The 17,115-nt window shown below is 44.6% G+C and overlaps 1 protein-coding gene across 1 annotated transcript in view; it reads right to left on the reverse strand.

The window, feature by feature from the left end:
- The window catches only part of LOC100122408 (transmembrane protein 205), a 27,008-nt gene extending 11,613 nt beyond the window's left edge, over nucleotides 1-15,395 (reverse strand). Inside the window, exon 1 of the mRNA XM_001605964.6 lies at nucleotides 14,415-15,395. Within this exon, the coding sequence (XP_001606014.2) occupies nucleotides 14,415-14,755 (341 nt within the window). The 5' untranslated portion in view covers nucleotides 14,756-15,395. The remainder of the gene's footprint in view (nucleotides 1-14,414) is intronic.
- Between the last annotated feature and the right edge of the window lie 1,720 nt (nucleotides 15,396-17,115).

Raw genomic sequence — 17,115 nt, forward strand, 5'->3', positions numbered from 1 at the left:
GCAAGTGTCGAGCTATGTACGTTGGAACCGGGACACGTCTGCTTCTGTATGCAAATGTGCGGGGCCGAGTAGAAATAGAGAGAGAGAGAGAGAGAGAGAGAGAGAGAGAAGCGGATGGTTGGGTCTTTGAAAATCGGAATGATGGATCGGTAAGGATTAGAGCGATTTTCGGGCGACGATGAGGTTGGCAGCTCTTTCTTTTAGTTTTAGGAGATGTGGAGCTAATGGCTTCGACCGAACGATCTTTAGAGCTTTATTTAGAGCTTTAAAATTTGAAATAGTTCATAAAGTATACGTCTAACTATAGACTCGAAACCCCTATCATAAAAGATAACGAGCTTTCCTTTACCCAAAGGAGAAGCTTTAGGGCAACAATCGTCATCGCCAAATATATACACGTCAAAGTCTCTGTTCCAACGTCATAATCGGCATAAAAAAGGCGCCGGCAGAGCTTCCGTAGACGCGTCGCCGTCCGAATTTATGGTGGACGACTCGCGTGACATACGCTCTCTCTCTCTCTCTCTCTTTCGAGATCTATTTCCGACAGTCTGTCCGCTATGCTCCTCCTCTTCGGCAGAGAGACACTGGTATACACGTTGGAAGAATTACGTGTAGCGCAATAATATATGAGATTGACGAAAAATCGGTAAGCGGTTCCGTATATGTACTTTCGAATAACTTGTTCATACAGATAAGATGGGAGTCGATAAGCTTTAAAAATATTTTTTTTTTATATAATATAATATAGTTTATAAGCGTCACGCGATGTATGCCAAAGCTGCTGCGAAATTCAAAAGTAAAAAAGCAGAGCCTCGACCACCAGCCAACGCTGTAGAAGAAAGAGGCACAGGGCGAAGCGGCCGCTTAGATCGATTACCCGCTTGTATTAGTCTCTTTTTGTCTCGTCATTATCAATGTCAGTCTCTCTCTCTCTCTCTTGTTTGGGGCTAACTGCGTCTCGCTTTGAAGATACGTGTAGCCGGTGGAAAAATTTCGGTAGCCGATTTCTAACCGGTTTTTAAGGATCTCCAGAACGGAGACTGTATTACATGTACGCGTGGAAAACGTTGAGAATAGCCGGTGCTAACGATCACACTCGATTTCTTCAAATATTTGCACCGAGAAGTGTCACTAGTAGGCGTGGAATTTCTCACATTTCTAGAAAAAATGTGTCGATCTCGATCGAATATGGTAAAATTAGCATTTCTCTCCGGATGAAAGCCGCTCCTCCGCTCCATCGAAATGAGTTGTTTAGTCTAGTTTATTCATGAGGCTAGTCCCAGACTACACACTGGACCCGACGTGAATTCGGCCGATTGAGTCATCCTTTTTTTTCTTCGGAATCTAAATTTTTATCTCAAAAAGGAAAGTCAGCAAAGTGCACCTCGACATAAATTTCCACCGTACAAGCCATTCAATCGCCTCGTAAATCCGTTCCCCGAACGCCACCTCCGCAGACGCTCAGAGTGTGCACGTACGTATATATAATCCTGCGCGTCTCGAATCGCCGTAATTCGCAACGCGTTTCGTCAATTGTTTGTTGTTTCTTCGACGCGTGGAACCTCCCACGCGCGCGAGTCGTCGAGATTTTCCGTTGGGGAGAGATTTATCGGGGGATTTTAACGGCGCGAGCCTCTTGTTTGCCTTTGTCGAGTTTGCACGAATGAAAATTTATCGACGCGTAATCTCGTCCGTCGTCGAGAGCGAACATAACGCGATTATTCGATGTGCTCAGGGTCGCAGCTTCTATATTTTCCTACAATCGTTTCTAGAATTTTCCGACTCGTATAATTCCCGACGCGAAAAAGGCTATCCAAATATTTGCGCTGAAAGTCGTTAATATCCATTATGGGAGGGCGACGTTATACGAGTGGAAAATTGCTCGCGCGTGATACGCAGCGAGAAAATCGTCTGGCTGAATAACCGACGGTTTTTTCGCTATATTTTCCCGTTTACATCTCATAAAATTCGGTTGCGTACACCGTCTGATCGAATTAGCTATCGAGATCGCGAGGACAAAAAATTGTCCCCCTTAATCGATTTATGAATCGAAACTGCGCAAATGAGAGACATCATCATCAATCAGTGCGTATAACACAATTTTACGACGACAAAAGTGCGGCAAACATCTCTATCTGAGAGAATTTCGACGGAATTTATCTCAATGAAACAATGAAAAAAAGAGTATAGAGCTCGGCCGGTTGCGCAAACTCGCGATGGCTTGACTCGTGGCCGGTGATAAGCTTATAGCTGGTGTGAAGTCTCTGTATTATTATAATCGGACGCTAAATTTTCCGCTGCCCTTGATTTGAAGTTCGTAGACTCTATAGTACATTATTGCCTGAAGTTATTCGCGGAACGTTCTGGAGCTTACTTATACGGATGTGACGATTAATTATAATTAAAAAGCAAACACAAAAAGAGAGAGAGAGAGATTAGTTCGACTAGACGATAAAAAGCAAAAATTTACGTAACAAACGTTCACTTTCCGCAGAACCGATCGCGCCGCATCATTACGTTACACCCATACACTGGCGTTTTTCTCCTCCCAAAAGAAAAAAAAAAATTATCGCGTGCGTATCTCCAATCGAACAGGTCAACGGACTCATCGACTGTTCGCGTGATTCCGCGGAAAGGGAAGAATTACAAGCGTAAAAGAGAGCCGTGGGTCGGTTGGAAAGTGAGCGCAAATTTCAGAGGCTCGACTCTTCCTTTGAGAGCCGGTATTTCGGCTCATGTTTATTCAGCCCGCGGGGACTGATTGATAACTCGTGAACTTGACTCTCGGTCTAGTTTTTTCTCGCGGTGGCAAAGTTCGATTGTTATTATGCCTGCGAGGACGAGTTTTTCGATCGCTCGTGTAATTAAATTTCTCGGATACCTTTCTTGCTGTATAAATACACGAATTTAAAACTCGACCGATAATACGATCTCTATAATCTTCGATCGAAGCGACACACACGGGTTACCAAATACTTGGCAATGACATTGGTAATCGAATGTACACGACCGATAAAAATCAGTCGTCTGAGCGTCTATCTATAATTGTTCTCCGAAAATATAATATTCAATAAAAATGTGATAGATCTATAAACGGACGTAACTCGCCGTAATGATACGCCTAAATCACACGCACACTCGACCCTTGAGACGATCGTCGATCGTTGAACTCATCTCTCCATTACAGTTCCTGTCCTCTTCTCTCTCCCCTACACACACACACACATGAGTGTATACACTTCCACACACGCATCGGTCGTGGGACTAATCGTTGTATTTCGTATTGTCTCAATTTGCGCGCGACATTCGTTATCAAGGGCGCTGTGTGTCGCCGCCTTTTATGTATATACGTCTCTTTCGGTCTAGCTGTAGTGTACGTGTCGTTGTGTATAGATGCCGAGAGCATGTCCCGGAGCTCGTTGTAATGCCGAGATCCGGCGCATAAAATAGAGAGAGAGAGAGAGAGAGAAAGAGAGCGGCTGCAAGCGGATGAGGAAGCTATATGTTGAGGGGATATGTGTTCGCGGCGAGAAATGGGTTTCTGGAGCCGGAGTTATGGATTTTGAGATTTTTTTTCGAAATGATTCGTCGTGTTGTGAGTGGGATGATGGATCGGGTCGGAAGTTGGTTTTGATTGATGGTAGCGAACGCTTGTAATTCACGACACGTGTATAGCGAGACAGTCATCGAAATCGCTATAGTGAAATTCACGGAATTACACATTTTGGCACGAGACTTTGGACTATACTATTACTCCATCTTAATTTCGGCAATTATACGAGCCGTTGCGCGATTCTTAGCTTTCAGCCCTGATGGACGCGAAATAGAACGAAAGTAGTCACATGTGTCACGTTCAATTCGTGGCAATTGAAGCTCGCGACGTTTTCGAAGTTCCCAACGGTTACCCTTCGTGCAGATCCATTAATATCCATGAGTTTTTTTTTTCCAAACGGTACACGACGTTAACGTCACCCGGATTTTTGCCAAATATTCCACTTTGGCAAATTGTCGGACTCGAAATTCTTTTCAACCTCGTCATCCATTACTGTACACATTTTTCGATAGCTTATCGCTGCAGAACGTATAGTGTGGGAGACAAAATAAAATCCTCTGCACAGCTTCATCAAAGTTCGCGCGACGGTGTAGTGAAAGTGACAATTGGTCGATAAGTGTGTGTGTGTGTGTGTGTGCATGACGCTATAATGACGCGCGGTTACAACGGTGTCATTGACCTTAAAAGCCGATAATCGCTAATTACTATGGCCGAATTTGAAATTCAATGAAGCCGCGCGTCGATCGAGCGTAAGTGCGTGTAAAAGCCGATCTCTAGCGACAATTAACATATTGACACAATATAAAAATACACGTGCGTGTCCTGGTGAATTTTAACGGTATATAGGCATCGCGCGTCTTTCCTGTTGATTGCAACGGGGAAAATATTTTGTTATTGGGACGGTTGGCTTTTTTTCTCATGCATTCGAATGTATTTCCGACGATGAAAATATTTTCGCACACGTGTACGACGATTATTCAACATATTACTCCTTTGATGATTGCGCTATCAATACTCAAATATTTGCGCTACTTACTTTTCTTACGCCGATTTTTAGCTTAACCAATCGGTTCGTCAAAATTCAAATACCGAGAATCCAGCCGACAGCCGGCAAAAAAAAGCAAAAATCTGCCATACCGATCTCTCTCTCTCTCTCTCTCTCCGCGCAATTCTCACCGAAAAATCCCCTCCTTAAAACGCTTACTTACACGCCAATTCTACTTACGCGGCTGCTTATGCGGCTCGGGAACGAGTTCCCTCTTATGTATATAACTCGCGAGTCGCCCGGAGCGGCAGCGCCGGTTTTTGCGATCTTTTCGGGGGCCCCCTCGAAAGATCGGCACATAACCTCGATGCGTCGCTCTCTGCTGCATCACTTGTAAATTACGGGTTCGAGGCTTCGTTTATGAGCTGCTACGGGCTCCTTCACTCTCTCGGAGATGCAACGAGGTGGTCGTCGATGCGTTGAAATTTGGGGGTTCGAATCGGCTTTGAATCCGATCGATCGATCTTTACGATTGTTATACCTTCGAATTACACTCGAGAGTGAAGTGCAATAAAGAAGAATACGAGGCCCTCCGTAGATCGTTATTAATCGGCTTCGGGAGAAAAAATCGTTATCTCAGGAATTCCACGACGGCAAAGTTCGAAAGTCGAGCGAGCCGAAAATTTAGAATTGACATCTCCGGCTTATCTCGCGCAGATAACCGCGAAGAAAGTCCGAGAGATCGACACGCGCGGCGGACACGTGTGTGCCGCATTCCCCTCGATCGTTTATTATCAGCAAACTGGAGCACACGCGGAGGGCCAGCTCTCGCGATCAAGGTGAGGTTTTCTCTCTCACCTTTTTTTTCGCGCCTGTTAATAAGCGTTATTTAAATATCGCCCCTGTAATTGCGAGGCGCGAGCTGTTTGATTTATTGGAAGCAAATTGCCGTATTGCTTTATTCGGCGCTGGCCCCGGGATGCTATTGATTTATGTGCTCGAGGAGCCGAGAAAGGAAATGTTTAAAGTTATAAAAAGTGTCGCAATTAAACCGATCCTAATTACACGCTCCTACTCATATCTAATCCAACGGCTCTAAAAACGTATCTTGTTCTCACTCTGGCGATGCGAAAGTCGTTTCCGCATATTACGTCTAGGTACACACACGTCTGCCGGAGAGAAAAGTTCTCCTGGTTGGAATCTTATCGGGCCGCGTGTCGATCCTAATTTACCAAGTGTGCGCCCACTCGTCGCGCGAGACGGACAAGTGGAATATTCGGATAGTGCCGGTCTTATCGGACAGTAAGCGGTTGTTCGGTGATACGCTGATAAGGGCTGCGAAAGTCCGTTAGAGAGAATTTGCATTTTTTTTTTTCAGGATCGATTGACGGATTTATGGGACAGGACGGGAAACAATAAGTTTGACCGCAAAAATAGCGACGTGTTGCGCGGATAAATATATTCTCCTGAAGTAGTGCCAGTAAAGCTCTACTACACGCGAATTCAATTTAGAAACGTGACTCTACTCGCTTCAAGCACCGATGATTATTCAACGGTGGTTTTGGCAAATTCTTCCGCGTAGTGTGTAGCGTACAGCGCAGAAATAGAAAATGTTCGATTTCCCTGTATAATACCCGCGGGTGAATTATTATTTATGGAAGACTAGTATTTTCCCTGAAAAATGTATACGCTTCAAGTGCCATCAATCAGTTTTTACAGGACAGTGAAAATGGTCGCGCGACACGTGAGAGAAGGACTTCTTCATCAATCACCCCTACCGTTCATCATATTGCGCGAATTTCGTGTAGTGCAAAAAAAAGTGCGCGAGACGTTCGATTATTTTCCGATTTGTTATTAATGACGAAGATTTTCAGAACTGGTTGGAATTAATCGGGGCATATTCGCAACAAAGCAAATACGTAACTGATAATAATAAAACTGCGTGGACTTTGATTAATGAGTCCTTACGCTGTAAGATTAAATATTTATATTTATAAATAAAAAAAAATCATCGTGTAAAAGCCAGTGCCGACGCAAGGCATACCAGCGAGAACGATATCCCCCCGACAAGTCCGACAGATCAAACACGAAGGGTGAATTGACCGAGATCTATCTCTGTGGAACGGTCTCGATAAGCCGCGGGGCTCTGATTAAGCATCGCAAAAATCCTCGCCGACATCGCGCCCTCGTCCCTTTCGTTTTTGCCGCGATAAGACTCGTATACGCGCGAAGGTTGACGACGCGAAAATTTTTTTTAATAAGCGACGACGTCTGATGTGTTGACGGAAAATTTATGCACCGAGAGACAAGTGTGCTCGAGTCGCTATGTTAGCATGTGTAGGACTGGAACTAGGAAGTAGCCTTGATTGAGCGATCGGTTTGAGGTTAGGTGTGCTATTTTTAGAGTTGGTTATAGGATTTTCGTATAAATTCCTTTGTTGCTATTGTCTCGTTGTTTCTAATCAAAAGAGTAAGGAATTCCAATGACGTTTTGAGGTTATGTTCGATTTCATCTACAAAGCCCAAGACATCCTTCACCTCGCGCAATTCCAATGGATACAAACAAAGCGAATCGTCGAAAAAAGTTAAATTTTCACGTCCCACAGCCCATATCTAACCCGGTGAAAGCTCTCACAGAATGTCTCTAGCCTCTGTCCTCTCGTGGCGGTCGTTATCGATGAAAGAGAGCTTCCTCTCTGTCCTCGGGAGATTTATCGCTCGTTTCCAAAAGCGACGCCTTTCTTCGTTTCTTCGTTTCACAAAAGCCAATCACAATCATTTACTATTCTCGAGGCCGTAAATCATCGGCACGTAACCGAGGAAGTGAGAACAAAATGTGGGTGACGGATATACACATAAGTCGCTCTATGAATTTATTATAGGTAAATCGGCTTTTCGAATTTACCTCTAATTGGCAATTAAGCGTTTATCGACTGATTTGCATCGCGGGGTAGTTTATAAACTTAGTATGTGGAGTAAATGAAACTAGTTTGTAAATTCGCGGTTTAATATCGACTACCATTAATTTGCATAATAAACAGCTCAGTGTCGTAAATAACGAAAATAACGATGCGCACACATCAGCCTTCACCGTAACACGCGGATAAAAAAGCGTCGGTTCATTGTCTTATCGGAGCAGCAGCGACAGGTCCCGCGGCGCTCGTATCCGCACGCGGATGATACATTCCAATCGGGAGAGCCGAACCCTCGTCCGATCTCCCGCGAAGCGATCGGAAGTCAGGAGAGAGAGAGAGCAGCGACTGGGGGGATTATACTTTTTTCGATTTCAAGGCTGTCTGAGGACTTTGAGGTGACTGACTCGTTTGCAAGTGTAAAATAATATTGTTATTATTATCCTAAGAGTGAAAACGAACATCGCCTACACCGCATAAACTCTTAACTACAGTTAAACCGCCTTCAGCTTTTCCTGATTGCCTCTAGCGACGACTGTATCATAACTCGAGTACTCGTACTGCCTCGACGCTGCAGTACATCGTATGCGTACACACATAGAGAGAAAAAGGATAAAATATAACGATCGTAGGCTAATTGAAGCGGTGAAACGAAAATAAAAAATCACCTCACCCCCTCACCCCTTTGCCCATAAATCAGTACAAAGCTTGTTCAAAGAGTTTTCCGTTCGCCGAGAGATGTAGTCCGATCTTTCCTTTAACGGCCTCGTAAATCTCACTCGAATCAGTTGGCATAGCTGCGAGACGTAATCAAAGCGTCAAAAGACCGGCGTTATGGCTTCTATCGATGAAAAAAAGTACGGGGATATCGTTTCCACGAAGGCATACATCGCTTCCTCGAGAAAAGATTCGCGTATGCTAATGAGCGGTAGCTGAATAAAAGGGTCGAGAAATTTTTCATTTTCGCGTTAAAAGAAAGCCGCGATTTCGTATGCATGAGACTGCGCTCTCGAGTGTCGAGAGAAGATTTAGCGCGTTTTCCGCGTGTATTCGCGACTTTTCGAATTTTCGCAACTTCGCAGTAACTGTCGTCCGGAGCATTGAAAAAGTAAATGCTTCGCGAGTGTCAGTCAACGGGTCGGGAGAGATTCGTTTCGAATTTGCAATCGTATAGTTGACAGTCGGTCAATTTCGGCGACCAAAAAGTTCGCCAAGCGCGTATTTAGTTGCAAAAATCCCGGGAATTTAAGACGGCACTTTCCCGAGCGCGCGTAATGAGCCGAGCCGCGAAAGGTTCCTATTATTATTTCTACGGACCGGTCTGTCATTACTATATAAGCTCCCGAGACGTGTTTGCTCTCGGTCGTAGAAGCTTTTTTCACCCCGAGCCCATAAACACCTGTAATGAGTGCAATTTACCGATGCTAATTGAAATGCTCCGTCTCTCTCTCTCTCTCTCTCTTACGCTCGTGTTTGTTTCTCGGCTCTTTCTCTGGGGTTCAGCATTTCTCGCTTCTTTTTTCCGAGCTGAGGGGGAAAAATGATTTGACAACTGAATATTAATTGTTGGAAAATTTTTGCGCTGGTTTATTGCTCTGTTATTACGCTGTTAGCGAGGTATGCCTTAATTTATTGTTTCTATTTATTCGTGGCTGTTATACAATAATCGTATATTGATTTGAAAAAAATTTAGCTTTTGTAATGAGCGTTCAAGAAAGGCGCAACCTCACGTACGCCCCTCATGAATAAAAACTTCATAATTGAAGCTATCGTAAAAATGCAAATCTCTCGTGTATAGACTATCCGGACTTTTCTTAGAGACATAACGTATAGGCTCGTTTTCAAATCGGATTTCAGACCCTCACCCGCATTAAAAATTTTCAACCCGTCATCGTCGTCGATCGACAAGCTCTGTACAATAGCCTGGAATTTCGGTCCGATCTGCATTAGCCTCTACTAACTACATGGTAATCGCAAAATCTCAACCCACAACAGGCGACCACCTCATCTCTCCACATCCTACAAAAATCCCCAACCAAGAAAACCCAACTACGGCGCGTCATCATCGCAATTTAGCTCTCCACGTCGGCGGCGGCGCTACATTATAAAACTCTCGGCGCTGTCTCGTTCGCGCAAAAAAAGCGCCGAGAAAGAGCTGTCTCTCTCTCTCTCTCTCTCTCTCTCGCGCCACACATTAATGTACAAAGGAGCTGCTCTCCGCGACATGAGCCGGTAGTCCGCGGTCACGTAGGCACACGCGTTTGCTCTCACGATGCGCGCGGGGAAGGGGTATTGCATCGGGATCGAGAGCTTGCGAAACACCCGCGCTCGCGCGCGATTCGCAAAGATTGTGAGAGGCGCCCCGGAGGTCGCGCGCGTGTGTGAGATTTTTTCACGTCTTGGAGTTGACTTTTTTTTTTTTTTGTTGAGATTTGGAGTTAACGCGCGGCATTGACACACTGATTGCAGCCGGTTGACCAGCCGCCGAGCATGTATTTTTAAATAGCTGTATCAGAACACATCGCTGTATGCTAATTTCAGCCGCTTCGAAATTCAAATCCACATAATGCACCCGATTCTTTAGTTTTTGCAACGTGTCGTCTCGCCGCTTTTTTTTCTGTCTCTCAACAGCCACGAGGCCGATTCGTGCGTTTCTCTCCGGATAAAATGTTTGTTTGCACAACGACCACATAGTATACGACGCGTGTGTCAACAATTAGCCCCGACGACGACGACTTTGTGTAATTCGATCCAAAGAAGCCGCTCGTGTAATCTCAGGACTCGAATTAATTTCGCGACGGCGGATCTACTTGAGCGAATCAAAGTGTAAGTTATACTCGTACGAATTACGTCTATAAAAGGAGCATCGTTCGACTCGATCGAGCAAAAACGAAGGTATACAGTCGTCATCGAACAGTTAAGTCAACAGCGTCTGCATACGTAACGTACTGTTCTTTCGATAAAAACCAGTCTATACACACATAAGTTCGTTGAAATTCGCGAGGAAAAGCGACCTGGAACATATGCTCCGAAGCGAAGCGAAGATACAGAGCGGTAGACGTAGGAGTATAAATGTTAATTTATCGTTTGAGCCCATTGCGGACTAACTCATCGGTAATACCAATCTGTTTCCCAACGTAGGAAGTACGACGGATCGCACGAGGCAATAAGGAACACACACATACACGGTTTGGTTCATTTATCGAAGCGGCCAACGTACGAGCTCTTATCGGCGACGCCTTGAACTTTTCTCGAAAGAAAGCATGACCCTGTGAAAGGTATTTATATAGTGCGAAATTGGAGATTTTTTTCTCTTATCTTGTATCTTGGGATGAGAGATTAGATAAGGGATTGTATCTGTAAAGGCGATGGAGATTAGATTGGGATACGCGTGTACTTCCTTGTTTGGGGACGTTATGGTAACAGACACTTTTCTGGAGAGATTAGTTATTTGAGCTACTGATCCATCAATGCAACGATCAGTTAAGGGCTATTACTCCATATAAAAGCCTCGTTATCGAACTACACATCGCAGAGTCATCGCGTACACGAAGTACACGTCGACCTATTCATGCAGAAACATTACAAACTCGTGTCACTTGACGAGAACCAGCGTATCATCTCTCTCTCTCTCTCTCTGCGTCTCCTTTATCAATTAAAAATCGCGAGTCTCGCATCTGGCGATTCACCCCCCTAAATCAGCTTTATGAATCAACTCTCTCACCGGTCAGCCAACTCAAGACAATACACGTAGACGTTCGTGCATACGAGAGAGAACAAGTAGTATACGTATACGACAGCCGGTCGGCGTGTAGTAGCCTAGTTTCCTCCCCTCGTTATTAATAGAAAATGCAATAAAAAGATTCAGCAGCCGCTTGCGTGCCGCGCTGCGCTAGCGCGGAAACCGCCAAAGGCGGACGTATGTATGTACATTACATAAGGGCTGCGAACCCGAAGTAGCCGAGAGAAGAGAGAGTGAGAGAGAACTCGAAGAAGCGGAAGAGACTTAAGACGGTTATAGGATGCGAGAAAATGGGACGATCATTGTCTTCGGCTACCGCAGACGAGTTTTGTTACATGCACTTCGTCTGCGGCGTGTGAAGTATTTAGGGGGCTCGGGGTGAGTGGCTTTTGTGCGTGTTTTAAGAGCTGTAATGTGGAGCAGAATAGGTGTCTGGGGCTTAGAAAACGTGTCGCCTTTGTTTGGGACTGTGAATTTTTTAGGCGTCGATTAGGGGGCTGCGCTGGAGTGCGTAAGGGGGTGCGTCGAGGATCATTAGAAACTTTGATTATCCATAAGCACTGTGCTTTCTATTTCGATTACAAAATTTATATTGTGTAAAGTTCAACAATGAAATTCACTCCGTCGGTAAGGCAGGGCTCTGCGGAGCCCCTTAAACTTTTCGAAGTATAACGATCTCGCTACAAAAGCACTTACGCGCACAGCATCATGGAGACATTAAATTTGCTATACTGGCGTATCCATACTATCCGACCGCAAACAGTCGGATACGAGCAGCTGCTAACGAGTTTCGGATGCAAACGAGCAGCTCGCGCGAGAGATGAGCCTCTGACGAAAGCCCGCGATAAAAGTCATACTCAAAATGTCAAGGCGACTATCAAAGCGCGTATAAAAAGCCACGCCTGCAACGCTAACGATTCATTCAAAACGATATATGCCGACCATACTCTCCGATGACGACGACCAGCTTTATTGCTCTGATTTGCCATTTTTTTGTGCCGCCGAACTAAAATAACCGATGCAACAGCAGCGGCCCAATACTCTGTCGTCTCTGGCGTAAGCGCGAAAGGAAAAAGAGTAAACTTAGAATCGGCTGCGGCGGCGCTTAAAAAACGAGAAGGAAAAAGAATAAGACACGCGTGAGTCGTCGGAGGGCCGTTAATTAGTCCGCGGGAGGCGGAGAGAAGAAGAGCCGAGAGAGTGAGAGTATAGAAGAGAAAAATAGAATGAGCCGATGAATGAAGCTGCGCGGCGAGAAGTGGAAAATCAAACGACGCGAAATGGGCGTGAAAAGTCAATTTTACGGGGTGCGAGAGTGATGAGGTGCGAATTTCGTGATGGGGAGATTTGTTTTTTGGGAGGAGGGGCTGGAGAACTAAGCGCCGTTTGTTTTCGGATTATATGGGGCTTGTCTGGGATGGATTTAGGGCACGCGAGTAATCAGAATTTTCGTTTTCTTTCTTTTTTTTTTTTTTTTAATAACAAAATCAAGTTTTACGAGATAAAATATCGTCCCAAAAGCCGTAAAACGATGTAATACACGATGCTAATGGCATCAGACGGAATTAAAACTTAATTGAACCAGCCACGCGCGTTCATTGATATTTACGATGACTGATAAGATTGTAAGAGTATAAAAAGCCGAATGCGAGCTCGAAAAAAATTCGGAGGTTAAAAGCTGTGCGTATTTTCGAGCAAACAGTGGTCGGTATTTATTTTTAAAATTCTTGTGTCGAACTTAAAATATCCTTTTTTTTTAAACGCCCACTAAGTACTCGGCCTAAAAGCTGTCACTTATCGGAGCCTTCAAAAAGAAAACGGAATTTAAAAACCAAATTTTACCCTAAAATATACAGCTTATCTCAATCTGATCAACTTTCGTCGGGGCACACGCCATCGCCGCGAAAACAACAATAACCGTATCTACGTACACCCGTGCGCAGATAAGCCCACCCGAATGAAAAAAAAAAAAAAAAAAAAATCGGAAAGTGAAGTAACAACGCGCTGTGCCGATAAACCGGCGCCGACGTCAAATACGCGTGCTGTATCGAATATCTCATAGCGCGGTATGGCCTCAGGCCGATTTTTCGCACGAACGTTTGGAACGAGCCGTACACTTGCGCAAACTGCGTATAATAACGCTGATCGCGATTGTCAGGAGAAAATGTCAGCGAGCAATGAAAATGCAAATTCGATTAATTAAAAGCCCACGCCTGATCAGCTTTCTATGGCAATAACTCAAAATCATATAGTCGCGTGTGGAGCCGAAGAATTTAAAAATCCATTAACCGCAGATCGTAAATAAATCCAGTCGCGAATTCCGACTGACCGAAACCATACCGCCACACACGAAGAGATATCGTGTATCCTAGACACTATTCCATTCCTCGTTTTCCAAGCAAACACGGGAGATCCGAGTCAGTAGTGGCAACGAAATTTATATCCTAACGGAAGAGGCGAAGACAGTCGTGTGCGGGTATACAAGAGATTTAATCCGAGAGCAGAGTATTAATCGCTGATTATTTTCGCGAGACGTCGAAACGGACGCGGTGAGCTAACCCAGCTTGCGCCGACCTGAGGTCGGTGAACCACTTATTATTACTCGGCTGCGGAAGTCTGGAAGCTGGATTGTGCTTTTTTTTTTCTTTTTATCACTTCCATTTTTACACCGAAACTCGTGTCCAACAGCCTCGAATTAAAGATCATTTCCCTCGAACGGCGCGTAATTGCCCACTCGGACGGTTCAAAGAATCGAGCCTCGTGTCCTTTAAAAATAAAACGAGGGGGACAATGCGCGAAATAAAGAGCTGGTCATTCTCTTGACACCGTTCTCGCGACTTTCTTTTTCTTTTTCTACCGAGAATCGGGCAGGTGTTTTTTAATAGACACGCACGTCTCGCTCGTGTGTAAAATAGGAGACATTGTACAGACTTTACGGTAATGCACTGTTGGGAGCTCGTCAAACGCCGGCTTTTATCGGCCGAGAATAGCGTCGGTGCTTCTATTTTTACTCGTGAAATATACCCTACACGATAGACGAGTGTAAATAGAAGATGCACGTTTTAGCTTTAACTTTTATTCGACGTTCGACAATAAAACTCGCTTTAAAGAGCTCGGGTCGCTGCAAGCTCGGGAATTCTGGAGCTTTATTTAAACGCGCGATTTACGTAAGTCGTGTACCGGTGAACTTTCATATAATACAGAGAGCCCTGGTCTACTCACTTGTAAATCTTGGAATCCTGCCAATCGTTGATCCTGTCCCTGGCCATCCTGACGACCTTCTTGTAGGTCCTGCTGCTCCTGGCGACGAGGTCGGTCTCGGCGTCCTGCGCCAGGTGAGCCTCGGCCTCGAGTCTCTTCGACATCTCGGCGTCCTTCTCGAGCATCTCGTCGTGGAGCTTCATGTATTTCTCCTTGGCTTTGGTCAGGCCGTTTTTCACGGCCTGCATCGGGCAGCCGGTGAGCTTTATCTCTTCCTTAGGTAACGCCACGATAGGCGGATTCTCGTCTGGCCGAGGCCGCTCGGCTTCGCCACCGCCATTTGACACCGTACGCACGCACATTTCTAGTTTCACGTCGATCTTGAATCTTTTCTGATCACCTGACAACTCGAAGCTCCTCCTACTCCTTGTCGTCGTTATCGGCTGATTCTCTTTTATGCACTGAGCTGCTGATGAAGTTTTCAAATTTGGCGCGCTTTTTCCTCCACGAAAAGCTCGATTCTTCAATGAAAACTTGCGAGGATCGCGTGGCCCGAGGGAGCTTTCGATCGAGCAGGATGATTACAAGGAAGCTTCGGATCGAAAGTTGTACGAGGGAAGAATCGGAAAAAGCAGGTACAAGTCTAAAGTATACACGAAGTGGGCTCGGACACTTGCCGCGGCGGAGTGCGCTGCTCTCGGCCGGCGCGCTTCCCCTTTATACGTCGCATCGAGTCGACGCGCCGCGCGCGTGCGACGTCACGTTTTCCTCTCGTCGGTTATAGGTAGAGAGAGAGAGAGAGAGAGAGAGAGAAAAGAGGAGGCTCGCATGGACTGCGGGACGAGGTGGGGGCATTGAGAGAGCTGAGAGAGACGGGCGAAGAAGGGGACGGGATTTGTAGGTGCCGGCTCAGCTGACTGAAGGGAACGACTTTGCCGACCTAGTGAGGCTGAGGGTGGCTTTTTTTTATTTGAGGGTTAGGGTGGAAAGGGGTGAATTTTGGGGTTTTTGGATTTCGAACGTTCTTTTCTGAAAAATAAATTGTTAGAGATTAGTATATACGGGGAACTCTACGGGAAAAATGCCATTTTCTGGTTGGAGAAACCGAAAAAAACAAATGTTGGGGGGGGGGGGGGGGCACACTCCCGAAACTTTTTTTTTCTTATTCAAGGATTTATGCTATTCCTACGTATGAATGGAGGCTGGACTGTATGTAGTATGACTGGAGGTTATTGCTGTAAAGCAATAACTAACCAGTATTTATATGTATTCTCGTTATCTCTGTTATCCGGACCTGCGAACAGGAAATACTGCTTTCCTCTGCAGGATTTGCGGCGTTATAGTGTGTTATTGGGTGAATAATATCAACTCTGTATCGGATGCAAATGTTTGTAACTCTGGAGTTAAATAAATAAATATTGTACATAGAACCATGCAAAACCACGTTCCAGCATCGAGAAAGTGCCTTGTGACACTGTTTTCGAGGCCCTTCAAATACGTCGAAAAATAACCATTGTTCACCGGCATGCACCTAATGCATAAGGGCACAAACAGAAAATGTATTACGGTAGAGAAAAATCATGAAAATTGCAGTATTTTTCGAAGTCAAGAAATTTGTATCTTTTTTTATGATTTTTCCGCATTTTCAATTGTGCGTAACTTTTGGCCAAATCAAGTATTTTTAACGCAATTTTTTTTTTCAATTCAAGCTCTTTTCCCGTTCTCTCACTCTACCGTAATACATTTTCTGTTTGGGCCCTAGGTGCATGTCCTTGAACGATGGTTATTTTTCGACGAAATTGAAGGGCCTAGAAAGCAGCGTCACAAGGCAATTTTTCGATGTTGGAACGTGGTTTTGCATGGTTCTAAACATGTACAATAAGAAAAAAAAAGTTGCGGGAGTGTGCCCCAACATTTGTTTTTTTCGGTTTCTCCAACCAGAAAATTGCATTTTTCCCGTAGAATTGTATTGCAGAAGTGAAAATAAAAAATGCCAAGGGTCAACCCAATTGGTTATGATAGTGACTACTCAATACGAGATCGAGCAAAGGATATTTCTAAAAAGTGTAAAAAATTAAAGTTACAAAAAGTGATATTTAATTACGTGTCACTTGTCAAAGTGTCGGATTTTTATAGTTGTCACGACACCCGTGTACCTTCTTCTCTCATACGCTAATTATTGGTATGTCCCAGCTCGAAAGACGTCATTAGAGTAATCTTTATCCCTCGTAAAATCGCATCATTTTCTCTAAAAATGGGTTCCAGTTAAAAAAAAAAACGATGACTCACGCTGACTATTACACGAATTACAATACTTTACACTTTTGAGCAGATATTTCAATGTTTTGGTATTGCTGTGTATCATCGGAAGCGATTAGCACGAAATACGAGTAAATCATCGATCGATATAACTAATTTTCAAACGAATCGTATAAACTTATAAGCCGTCAAGACCTAAAAGTGAAAATAAAAGCGACACATTTTTACAATCGTAAAACTGCACCTCTTTTTTCTCCGTCCTCGGATAAGCGATCGATAATCAAAAATCGATAAAATCGAACTACTCGCACTCGAAACCCCTTCCCCGTATCTCCAGCAATCTATAGAAAATTTCCTGCGGTCAGTCATTACCACACGCGACTCTAATACTCCTCCGACTATGACGTGAGCTGATTCACGCGTATATCAATGCGTCGGGGCTCAATTTCAAAAAATATTGCAC

Source organism: Nasonia vitripennis, chromosome 4, assembly GCF_009193385.2.
Source record: "Nasonia vitripennis strain AsymCx chromosome 4, Nvit_psr_1.1, whole genome shotgun sequence".
NCBI classification, from domain to species: domain Eukaryota; kingdom Metazoa; phylum Arthropoda; class Insecta; order Hymenoptera; family Pteromalidae; genus Nasonia; species Nasonia vitripennis.